Source organism: Pelophylax lessonae (assembly GCF_965119305.1).
Source record: "Pelophylax lessonae genome assembly, chromosome: 8".
Taxonomy (NCBI): Eukaryota; Metazoa; Chordata; class Amphibia; order Anura; family Ranidae; genus Pelophylax; species Pelophylax lessonae.
The window spans coordinates 163,255,477-163,268,728 of NC_138775.1; the positions used below are offsets into that span (position 1 = coordinate 163,255,477).

The following is a 13,252-nucleotide window of genomic DNA, read 5'->3' on the forward strand; positions in this document are numbered from 1 at the left end:
TCTGATTTAGGAATTTGATGTCATACAGATTGTACTACTTTAACTCCCCTTCAACACTCTGCTAAACACTCATTAACCACAATACTAGAAATTCTGCATTGTTCAAATTTTCTAAATGTAAATCTTTTGTACTTTATTTTTTTTCAAATGTCCCCCTGTCACGTGACCACACAGCTTTCAGCTTTACTAGATAAATGCAGCTTTCGGGTGCGTCCTCCCTCTCCCTAGGCTTGTCACCACCAGAAGTGACCTACCTAGCCAATGATGCCCATGACAGGGGTAACATGAGGGCGGGGGTGGAATCGGGGCAGGACAGACCCTGGGCGGGGCCGGGTAGGACAAGGTGGAGCAGGGACAAGGCTATTTGGAGCCCTGCTGATTTTTTTTTTTTAGAGTCCAACAAGGGTTTAAGGAAGTGCCTGTGAGCGGCCACATTCAGCTCAACAGGCAGACCGTTTTCTTTACAGAACGGGAGATTGCCGATTGTCTAGCTTAGACTACTGTTTCTAATTTAGACAATCGGCAATCGGTTTCATGCTGGATTACTGCAAAGATGTGAAGAAAATGTACAAAGGAGATCAACATTTGCTAAATGGAAGCTTGTTGAACAATGTTAGTGTTTAGCCAAGATCTAATTCTTTTTCTGCTGTATTATATAATAGATATCGTACAGATACTTCCCTTGGAACAAAGGACAAAGAAAGCCGCTTAGATGAGTCTGACGAACTGTGGGTGAAAATACGTCACAAACATATCGCTGATGTCTTAGAGTATGTATTCCTCATACATTAGATACAGAACATTGCTGCATTAATAGCATATTTATGGAGGTTATGGATTTCCTCCTGTGCAGATGTTCACTTTGCTGATTTACCAAACTAAATTGATTAAAAAAGCTTAAAGCAGTTGTTCCATTATTTAGTAATGTGTTTTGTTTCTCTAACTTTTTAGTGGTGTGTTAATTCTCACTGGTATGACAATTTCACCTCTTTCTGCACAAGGACATTTTTAAAATCATAGACCGTTGAAGGCGCTTCAGGTCTTCAGGGAGTGAGGAAATCCAATTGTATAACCGTGAACTCTGGTTTAGCCGTTTAGCCCTTTAACAGTTCAGCTTTGGAACTTTCTTTGTGTTTTAGTTATTTTGTTTCAAGCATTTAAAAAAAATGTCCATACTGTATTTTAATTTTCTATTCACAGGGAGATACCAAAACTTGTTAAAGAAATTTCTTCCAGCAAAAAAGAAGCAGAAGGCAAGGTAATACTCGGTCAAAGAAAATGTATACAATTCCCACTGTTTATTTTTTAGTGAATTTTTTTACATCAAGTATTAAAAGTGTTGTTTATGTATAAGTTGTATATGCATATAGTAAGTCCTATATTACTCATCCATGCCTTCCTTCCTGATTTTGCAGTTCTACAAAGTAAGGCCCCTTTCTCACTGGCGATGCGATCCAATCCACCTGTCAGTTTTTCAGGCGGACCTGATCGATTGCTCTATGCATCCCTATGGGGGAGCGGGTGTCAGCAGGGACATGTCCGCTTACACCCGCTGCTATCCGATCCGATCCTGTCCGTGAAATCCGGACGCATGGAAACCCTATTTTCCATCCGTCTGGAGGATGGGATCGGATGAGAATGGACAGGCGGTCCATTCTCATCCGATCTCCCCATAGACGACAGCAGGGATCTGACAGCTCCATCTCTGCACACAGAGCGAAGACGGAGCTGTCATCCACCTGCTCAGCGGGGATCGGCCGATCGATCCCCCGCTGAGCAGAACGGACTCCGTCTGGCTTTACGCCCATGTGATAGGGGAATAATTGTGCTTTACTGCCTTCTTTTACATTGCAGTTCGATCACCTGCATGATGATCAGTAATTGCTCCATGTCGTGGCCAGTCTCTAAATGTTTTATATTTTATGCAATGACTAATAAATGGTACAGAATCTAATACCAAAAACTGCATGTAATGTAAACACTGCTAAAATTTAACCTAGGCATTCACAGAAAATACACTGAGCCTTCCTTTTTGTTCTAGTGGTGGTTTGCTTACGAGCTATAGGGGACCTCAGGTACAGCACCTTACCTTACCAATGGGCCACACATAATATTCAGTATGTGAAATGCTACAGAAGATTGTCAGAGATTGCATATATATTACAGGAGATTGCCAAAGATATTTCAGGAGATGGCCAGAGACCCTGGACATACCAAGGTTAACCACTTTACCCCCAGCCACTGTGCTGCTACTGCGGCACAGTGGCTCGTTCCCGTCCAGCGACGTAGACCTACGTCGCTGGACTCCTCCCCCTGTAGGCGGCGCTCGCACGCCGCCGGAGGCGCGCTCCCGCTGTTTTCATTCACAGCGGGAGTCGGGCCAGGGGAGGAGCGGCGGCGATCGCCGCTGCTCTGCCCCGATCGTTGGGGAATTGAGTGAGGAGATCCGCCCGCTTGTGTAAACAGAGCGGGCGGATCTCCTAAGTGACAGGGACTGACAGATCGGAGTGTTCAGCATAGCTGAACATCCGATCTGTCCTTCTGTCACTCATTCACCTCCCCCCCCACACGTCAGTAAGCACCAGGCATGCATTAACCCCTCCCTCTCCAATAAAATTAACCCCTTCACTGCCAGTGTCATTTTTACAGTAACAGTGCATATATATAGCACTGATTACTGTAGTAATGTCACTGGTACCCCCAAAAGTGTCAAAAATGTCAGTCAGGGGTCCGATCTGTCCGCCGCAATGTCGCAGTCCCGTAAAAAAAAAATCGCAGATCGCAGCCATTACTCGTTAAAAAAAAAAAAAAAAAAACACCAAAAATGACAGAAATCTTTCCCTTAGTTAGTAAACGCAATAACTTTTGCGCAAACCAATCAAAATACGCTTATCGTGATTTTTTTTTACCAAACCTATGTAGCAGAAAACAAATTGGCCAAAAATTTTAAAAAAATTTGATTTTTACATTTTTTTGGGGGGGGAATTTCATATAAAAAAAATGTTAATGTTATTTTTTCAAAATAAACGCTCTTTTTTTGTTTATAGCGCAAAAAGTAAAAATCGCACAGGTGATCAAATACCACCAAAAGAAAGCTCTATTTGTGAGAAAAAAAGGACGTAAATTTCGTTTGGGTATGGCGTCGCACGACTGCGCAATTGTCAGTTAACGTTGCACAGCGCCGAATCGCAAAAAGTGGCCTGGACGTAAGACAGCAAAATCCTCCGGTGGTAAAGTGGTTAATTTGGGAAATTTGGACCTGCAATAGAAGGCGGACAAAGTCTGGGAACATATTAAAGTAGAACTAAAGGCAAATCCCTTTTTAGTATTGGATAGGGATTACAAAGCTTGATAGTTTTTATTGCTGTCTGTGCCCTCATTGGGGAGATTTACCTTCTCTATTTGTCCTGCCTACAATTAACATTGAAAGTAAAGAAATCCCAAATTTTGGGTTGTCTCCAAAAAAGTCAGAGGGGCACTTCCAATAGGGACACTAGTTCTGGTGACCTGGGGGTCCACAGGGGATTTCCTCTCACTTCCTGCTTGGGTATGAGACTGGAAGTGAAGGAAAATATTCGCAATGGGACACAGATGCCAAAACCAAATCTACAGGGGTTAAAAACCCTCCCTTTCTCTATCCAAAATGACAAAAAGTTTGCCTGTAATTCTACTTTAACTGAAGCTTACTGCTGGGGTCCAAGTACCAAAAGACTGCATGTATTCACTTGGGCAATGGGGCTCCTCACTATACTAAATTATTCATTTTAAAAACTCCCTGTACTGCCAAGTGTAAGCCTGGATAGACCGTACAGCCTCTGGTACCAGCTTGCCTGTCACAGTCCTGTGTTTGTCATGTCCCATTAGTTACCATCTCTCCATGTGACAGTAGTTGCCAGCCATCCTACCCCACAACTGCATGTTCTCTACATGGTTCCTCTCCATTTTTCTTTCCCCAACAATCTGATGCCAGTCCCAGGTTTAGCTTTTATAGCAGATCAGATTTTGTCAAAGTAAGGGCATAGCCTAACCACATTATAAAAGTTGGAAAACGTTTTAAGTTTCATGTTGCAAACGTTACCCACATTTCTTTTTTTAACAGCTTTCCATAGGTAATTTGTCCAACCTTATGAAAAAAATGCCTCACATCAAAAAACAGATGAGCAAGGTAAGAAGGCATTTTTTACATTTTCTTCTATTCTGCGAAGATGTGTGAATGTTTACTGAATGAAACAGATGCATAATAAGACTAAGAGCCAGTTCACCGAACGCAATCCCAATGCATTCCAGATGCTTTTCTGCATGTGTGTTTTTGATGCATTCCAGTGCATTTTTCCCCTCTTTTTTCTTAACCCTTAAATAAGGACATGTGCATTTTCGATGCGTTTTACAGCATTCCAGTATAGTCCAGGACAGAAAAAATGCAGCATGTTCTACTTTTTTTTTTTTTTTTTTTTTTTTATGGAACTGCAAGCACTGATGTGAACTATGCTATTAAAAATCATATAACCTACTTACCATGCGTTTTTGATGCAGAAAAAAAAAAATGCACTGGACTGCAGGTGTTGTGAACTGGCCCTAAAGACTTAAGCTGGATACACACTATCCAATTTTTCTTGTCAGATTTCCTTCAGATTTACCTTTTCTATGTAGTGCAAGGGCCTGCCAGATTGCATACAAATTGAAAGTGCTTAGGTTTGACCTCATATTATATGGTTTTGGTAAGTCTAAAGGAAAAAGTCTTCAGAAAATCTTATAGTGGTGTATGGCCCATTAGTTTCATCAGATGAATGTTTTTGATAAATATAAAATTAATTAATATCCATTAATCAATTTCCTACTACTTTTACAGCAAACATTGCATCTTGGTCTAGCTGAAGATTGCATGCAGAAATTCAAGGGAAATCTTGAGAAGCTGTGTAAAGTTGAACAGGTAGGTTTGCTTGATTTTTACCCCTTTGGGAAAAACACGTTTAATCCCGAAGCACAATTTTGCCATGTGTTAGTAAAACTGTACATATCATTACAACTACTTTGTTTTTTTTTTTTTTTTTTTTGGTAAATTGTAATGGATAATTCCTGTTTATTTTTATTATCAAAGGAAAACTCTCTCTAAAAATAGTAAAAAAAAAAAAAAAATCCCAGCCCAGTGGGAGCCGCATATATGCGTACTGTCGGTATGAAGGGTTTAAATTTACTTAATTAGTAATCATTCTGAAGTTAAAGAAATACAATTGCACAGAGCAGGTAAAATATAGCATGTTTATAATTTTAGTAAAGTTAAAAAAAAAAAAACCTTACAACCACTTTAAAGATGAGCTCTTAACGGCATAATACCTAGACAAAATACATATATGGAAACTATTATTTCTCCCCTGGTATTTGTTTTTCTGTATATCTAGTCACAAATGTTTCCCAGGACCCACAGACCAATATAGTGAAAACACATTAACACAAAATGGCTTCAGCTGGCTTTTTAGCTTAGAGGGGCTTTCTTGATGAGTGGAGAACCAGCTGAAGCCATTTTGTGATTTACTATATTAATGTGTAGTCCTGAAAAGCCTTTGTGGGCTGTATGGATGAGCTTGACATGCTCTTATCAGTGACCCAGCACTCAGTTGCAGTGTTCAAACTTGCCGGTATATCTGACAGGAACAGATGAGCTGTGCTGCTTTTTATTCAGTTTTGTCTAACTAGTGCAGAGATTTACACAGCCCTGCCAGACAGCACAACCAGGTGGATAATACTACTACTCTGTTACAGCTGCAGACTGTAAAAGGGACACAGCGTTGTCCTCCCTTCTACCCCCATCCTCATGACTGGCTAGTGAAGAAGCAGCAGGAGTCTGATGAGGTCATTTGTTTGCTATCTCCCCACATTAACATGTACCTTTTCAGCACATTTGCATGCTTCACAACTGAATGATCTACAGCCAGCCCCTCCTTCTTCCAGTGCGGCTCTATTGGGGATTCCAAGGGGTTATTATCAAGTCATATTCAGGTACCTACACTAGTTGCATATAAAAAAAATATTATTGATACAGAACTGCCAATATATGTGTATTTATATATACCTGAAGCTTTGCCTTGGCACAGGGATTCCCAAACTACAACCCTGCAGTTGTTCAGAAACTGACATTCACATACATGACTAAGCATGATGTGAATTGTAGAGTTTTACAATGCCTCATGGATGTGTATTTCTGTAACAGCTGCAGGGCCGTAGTTTGAGGAATCCCTGCCTTAGCATATAGGACTGCTAGATGATGAGGATAGGCTTAAATCCATGTCAGCCAGATGGTTCGCACCTGTTTATAGTTGGTCTCAGAGATCCCAGGAGTTACTCTGGATTACTAAAAAAAAATTGAATGAAGGTTATGAAAATTACCTTATAGTGTCACACACATTGCTGGTGTACTATAAAGAGCTACTAGCAAAACAAAAAGCTTCTGATAATCTGCATCTTTACAGTTTCCTGCAAAATCGAATGATCCTCAACAAATTCTACTAAAACCTTGAACTAAGCCAAATTTAAAACAGCAGGCGAGCTTAACCTGATCTATTGTAAGTTTACTGAGCGTTGCTATAGAATGCTTAACCTGACTAGACATATGCCGGTTTTCGGTAATTCGATATATCGCGGTATTGCATAGCCACGGTATTGTTATTGTGGCATTTTTAAAATACCGAGTTTATCTGCTCCTGGGTCTGACTTGTGAATTGATACATTTCAGTGATCTGGATGACTCATTCACTCACACAGCTCTCCCAGTAACTATAAACAAAAATGTTTACATTGTATCTTTTCCTTCCCTCTGCCAGGGAGAAAGGAAGTTTAACCTCTTAAAGACTGGATCTTTCTCTGACACTTGTTGCTTGCAAGTTAAAATCAGTTTTTTTTTGCTAGAAAAGTACTTAGAACCCCAAACATTTTATATATATTTTTTAGCAGAGACCCTACAGAAAAAAAATGGCGATGGTTGTAATATTTTATGTCACACTGTATTTGCGCAGCAGTCTTTCAAACGCAATTAATAGACTTTAATGAATAAAAAAAAAAAAAAAAAACGTAACAGTAAAGTTATCCCAATTTTTTTTTTTTTTGTTACACAGAGAATCGTGAGAGAATCGTGATCTTTATTCCAAGCTAAAAAATCGTGATTCTCATTTTGGCCAGAATCGTGCAGCTCTAATATATATATATATATATATATATATATATATATATATATATATATATACACACATACATACATACACACACACGCATAGCAGCCCACATTACATTATTATATAGCCATCAAGCAGTGTCTGGCCTACCTGGTGATGACTGGTCCTGGCGCTCTGATCCGATGGCCTGGTCTTTAAAGGGGCAAATCCTTGCGATCCAGAAGTGGTTAAACCTGCAGGAGGACCGGTGTTTTTATCTATTAATGACTTTACTATTGCTTTAGGCCTGGTTCACATGTATGCGGGTTGGCGGTTCACATGTATGCGGGTTGGCGGTTCACATGTATGCGGGTTGGCGGTTCACATGTATGCGGGTTGGCGGCCCACATTTGCACAGGCATAGCAGCCCATTGATTTGAACGGGCTGCTATGCCCTCATTTTCCGCAGAAAAAAGGTGCATGCAGCATTTTTTTTAAATTCAGTGGCCTTGAAATCCATCCTGCTTTTGCACCATGCGACTAACCTGCAGTTCCTGCTCTGGCAAGCTTTCTGCATTTTTTGTAAACGTGGGCACGGCATTTAAAAACAGTTTGCGTGTGCAGCAAAGGCAGGTAAGTCGCATGGTGCAAAAGAAGGATGGATTTCATGGCCACTGCATTTTTTTAAATTCTGTATTTCAGCTGAAAACGCAGGCATAGCAGCTCAAGCCCATTCACATCAATGGGCTGCTATGCCTGTGCAAATGTGGGCCCCCAACCCGCATACATGTGAACCGCCAACCCGCATACATGTGAACCACCAACCCGCATACATGTGAACCAGGCCTAAAGCGATAGTAAAGTAATTTATAAACAACACCTCCTTCAGGTTTAACCACTTCTTGACCACAAGGATTTGCCCTCTTAATGACCAGGCCATCGGATCGGAGCCGAGCGCCAGGACCAGTTATCACCAGTTAGGCCAGACACTGCTTGATGACCTATTTTAGGCCTGGTTCAGAGTCTGTACTGACTGACTATATAATAATGTGCATAAGTGAACCAAAGCCCCTAAATTCAGCAATGAAATTGAAGTGAGGTGGAAATTTAATAATTTAAATTTAATAATAGAATACCGTGATAATACCGTATACCGTGGCAAAACCTTAATCAATTAATCGCAGCATGAAAATCTGATACCGTCACAAGCCTAAACCTGACACTGTATTGCAGGATCTGGCACTAGGGACAGATGCTGAGGGACAGAAGGTGAGAGAGCACATGCGAGTTTTACTGCCAGTCTTGTTGAATAAAGAACTGGATAATTATGACAAGATTAGAGCCATTCTTCTGTACATCTTTGTGGAAAATGGTAAGTTATTGTGGGTAAAGAGATCTAATGATGTAGACTAATACTGCCTTAGGCTGCACGTAAAATTTTAACCGAAACTATATTTTGAAAAATTGTTAGCAGGTAGAGTGTTTGTTTGTGGGCGTGTGTTTTTCTTTTTTTTGTTTATTTTTATTTTTTTTTCTTTGAGGAAAAACGGTCATCTTTGCCAAAATGTCCTTATTTTTCTGTTACCAAACTTTTTTTTTTTTCTGTTCACACTAATGCACAATCTACACTCTTGGCATCTGCAAGATGCAGAAAAAGGATGTTGGTGTTACATCAGCAATGGCAAACCAATGGTAAAAGAGAGAAGAGGCTGGATGTAGAAGAAGACCACAAGAAAATGTTGGTGACAGATGAAAATATGAGGGGGAGCTTCAGACCTTGCGCCGATGGAGGAAGCCAAACTAAAGAGCAAGTCTGCCATGGTGGGGGGATTTACTAAAACTGGAGAGTGCAAAATCTGGTGCAGCTCTGCATAGAAGCCAATCAGCTTCCAGGTTTTATTGTCAAAGATAACCTGAACAAGCTGAACTTAGAAGCTAATTGGCTGCATGATTCTGAATGCTAGTTTTAGTAAATCTTCCTCAAAATGTTCAAGCATTCTTGCAGATTATGGCAGACACTTGTAAAGACCAAGTCCACCTTTTACAAAAAAAAAATGCACATCTTTTCAGCAAAAAAAAGTGCATTATTATTATTTACTATTTTGGAAATGAGTCTGCAAAACATTGCTATCCCAATCAGTGGATGATGCACAGGCTCTGGCATCTTTCTCCAGCTCCTTGCATGTACCAAGGTACAAACTTTCAGTTACTGGGCCGCAGGAAGGGTCAGTGGACTGCGGGGATGTGGCAGATGTGACGTTTAGTTCATTTGTGTACTGTTGCGCAAAATTCAAAAGTGACTGCTGCTGCAGGCTTTTACGTGGGGTGGGATATTTGGCACCATATTACATGTTGCTCCCTAAATATGGGTGTAACATGATCTAAATGGTAGACTTAGTCTTTAAAATTAACACTAAAAAGATTACATTTAGTTTGCTGCATATCTTTGCTCTAGCTGATTTCCTGATCGTGACAACGTTGGATCATGCCCATGAAATGTATGTTGCTAAAGCAACCTGTAGTCTCCATCAGGGGTTTATGAACACACAATCAAGTCACAACATAGGGCACTGTTGGGATACAGGGACTGAGCGTTGTCGCCACATAAACTGAAAGTGCCTGAACAAGGATCTTCATGGTAGAATCACCAAATATTTTAATGAAAACTGCAGATTTAAAAAGAACATTTTTCTTAGAGATACACTAGCATGGTAAAGATTTTATAATATTGTGATATTTTAGTGATTGCTTTAGATTTAGTTTGTCAGAGGGTTTCTTTTGTTCACTGAATGCTCATCAAAGTATGGACTTTAACCTTACGCCAGCATTCACCATTGAGTAGAATGGATCCATATAGGGACAAAGCCCACAGTGAACTTGGATTTAAAGCGGATCTATAGCTTTGTCACTTCAACTGGTTCATTTGGGCCAAGGTGGCCCAAATCCACGATTTTCTACACTAACAGGTGCGCTTTCTCGGCATGCTGTATAAACTGTATGTAGCCTCAGCTATGAACAGTTGAGTGCACCACTTGACTATTTTGTTCCGGGGAGATACGTTTTGATCTCACTCCCAGAACACAAGGCTGCATACTGTATACAGTTTATACATCCGGCGATCGCATCTTTTATAGTAGAAAACCGTTTGGTCCAGATTGGCCCAAACAAACTAGTTAAAGTGGCAGGGTAGATTTTAATCTGCCTTGCCTCTGAAGCCTGATCTGCTTTCGGATTGTGCTCCAAAGGCTACTGACAAGTGGTGAGGAAGCGATGCAGTTTGTGGGGAGCAATAAACGCGGCTACATTCGTTATGGATTCTTCTCAGTTTTAGGGGGGCTAAGCATGTATGTTTTTTTTGTTTTTTTTTCTGCCAAAAGTCAGAAGAATGCATTTTCTCATAATTCAGACCCTTTTCTTTTTATTTAAATATTATAATGAATGAAACTGAGGGATAGGTTTGCTAAGCATATTGCAGTTTAGGAAAGTAATGCAACAAGAGTTGCCATTTTTTTTTCTTTTCACTCCATCAGGTTTAATTGAGGTTCTTACAGGGTTTCATTTACGTAGCCGAGGCTGTTCACATAGACAATGTATACAAAGGATGCTTAATACAATTTTCTATTAGTAACTCCTCAGAGGCTAGGTGGTAAAGATGTGAGGTCAATACTCTGTTCTCACCAGCAAACTGTAAACTTCATGGCTCCATGTCCCCTTTGGGGTCTATACCATTGGTATCACAAATTAATAACAGTATAGGGTGTTTTAAATGGCTTTGTTTAACCACTTCTGGACCGGAAGGATTTGCCCCCTTAATGACCAGGCCATTTTTTGCAATTTGTCATTGCGTTAATTTAACGGCAATTGCACGGTCGTGCAACGCTGTACCCAAACAAAAATTGATGTCCTTTTTTTTCCCCACAAATAGAGCTTTTTTTTGGTGGTATTTGATCACCTCTGCGATTTTTTTTTTTTTTTTTTTTTTTTTTTTTTTTTTTTTTTTTGCGCTTTAAACAAAAATAGAGCGACAATTCTGGAAGAAAAAATTATTTTTCACATTCTGCTATATAACATTCCCCAAAAAATTTAAAAATTCAATTTTTTTTAACATTTCAGGCCAATTTGTTGTCTGCTACTTCTGGTTAAAAAATATTGCAATAAGCGTATTTTGATTGGTTTGCGCAAAAGTTATTGCGTCTACTAACTACGGGAAAGATTTCTTTTTTTTTTTTATAAGTAATGGCGGTGATCTGCAATTATTAGCGAGACTGTGACATTGCAGCAGACAGATCGGACCCCTAACTGACATTTTTTTGACACTTTTGTGGGAACCAGTGACATTACTACAGTAATCCGTGCAAAAAATATGCACTGTTACTGTAATAATGGCATTGGCAGGGAAGGGGTTAACCCAGGGGCGATCAAGGAGTTAAATGTGTACCTAGGGGCGTGTTTCTAACTAGATGGGGGTTGGGCTTGTGAAATGATCAGAGATCTGTGATCCTATATAGAAGGATCGCAGGAGCTCTGTGATCATTCCAGGGAGAAGAACGATCAGCTGTGTTTACAACAGCTGACCGTTCTTCTCTCTGGGAGGACGATCGCGGGTGGCAGGTGCCAATCGGAGCCGCCTGCCGCCGTGCATTGGAGTCCCCGCTCCTGAGTGGGAGCGGGAGCTCGCCCCTAGCGGCAGGCGCACGACCGGCATATACCAATTTACGGCAATGATTGCTTCAAAAAATTATTTAATTTCTAAAAAAAAAAAAGGAAAACAGGACTAGAAGGTTACCAGAAACCAATTTGCAAAGCAAACAGCCATTCCTCCATTAATAAATCAACCCCCATAAGTGTAACATAATTTATTTAAGGCATTAATCATTAGTTGGTATATTACCACCATAATCAAATGAAAAGGTTGCACTGTATGCATAAGAGCACGTTAAGATACTTGGCATATTTGTCACGTTGCTGTGCAATTGATTGATTGATTTTTTTTTTGGGTACCACAAGAGGAAAGAGAAACTCTTTCCTTTTTCCTTCCTTTTTCTAAAGGCTGAAGGTTTTTTTTAATCTTCATGCATTTTATGCAAGAAGGTAAAAAACCTTCTTGTGTGCAACCCCCCGTCAGACTCCCTTTAATACGTACCTGAGCCCCATCTCGATCCAGCGATGTGCACGAGAGTCGAGGCTTTCCCGCCTCTCTGCCTCCTCATTGGCTCAGACAGCAGCAGGAGCCATTTGCCATTCAGATAGAATAAGGAAAATTATTTTTTTTTTTTCTATTTCTGTAGCTTGGGGAACTTTCTCAGCATTCATGTCCCAGAGACACACACACACACACAGGAAATTAGATTAAATCTACTGCAGTGGGGGAAATCGTTTTCTTGGACTTATCCCTGGGACAAGTGTCTCCATTTGAACATTTTCCCCTACTACTTTTTCTGCGGATGGGATTTTCACTTTCTTTTTTGGTTACAGTGGTTACTGGCACAATTTGGAGGGGTGAACCCCCCCCCCCCCCCCAATAAAGAGACCCAACCGTAAAGGAAAACTTGACAGAATGTCTAACCCTTCCCCAGTCTATCCAAACCTATAAAAAAAAAATTAGCTTTCCCTTTTAAATATCTGGTAGACTTCTGCGGCTTTATTTTATGCATTACCACAGGAAGTATTTGAGCAGTGTTTTGTCTTTTTACTTTGATGGTAAAGTGGTTCTAAAGGCAGAAGGTTTTTTTTTTTTTTTTTTTTTTTTACCTTTAATGCATTCTATGCATCAAGGTAAACCTGAGGTAATTTCCCTCAGCCCCCCCATTATACTTGCCCAATCTCAGTCCACTGATGTGCATGAGAGTAGAGGCTCTCTTCCCTCCTCATTGGCTCTGACACAGCTGTGGAAGCCAATGCCTCCTGCTGCTGCTGTCAGTCAAAGCCAGGGAGGAGGTAGCTGGGGCAGGGCTTAGTCCCCTTGTCTGTGTCAATACACAGACAGCTAGGCTGGGGGAGGGGGGGGGACTCTGAAATAGGGAGGAGCCTGGAGCACTGTCAGGGGACCGAAGAAGGAGGATCGGGGCTGAAATGCTCTCTTTCTGCTTTGTGACCCCAAGGATGTT

General features: G+C 40.6%; 1 protein-coding gene across 1 annotated transcript in view; it reads left to right on the plus strand.

Annotated features, from left to right (window-relative positions):
• The window catches only part of STXBP3 (syntaxin binding protein 3), a 125,796-nt gene that overhangs the window by 51,255 nt on the left and 61,289 nt on the right, over positions 1-13,252 (plus strand). The window contains exons 10-14 of the mRNA XM_082266129.1: positions 667-770; positions 1,201-1,258; positions 4,100-4,165; positions 4,850-4,930; positions 8,379-8,517. Of these exons, the coding sequence (XP_082122255.1) occupies positions 667-770; positions 1,201-1,258; positions 4,100-4,165; positions 4,850-4,930; positions 8,379-8,517 (448 nt within the window). The remainder of the gene's footprint in view (positions 1-666; positions 771-1,200; positions 1,259-4,099; positions 4,166-4,849; positions 4,931-8,378; positions 8,518-13,252) is intronic.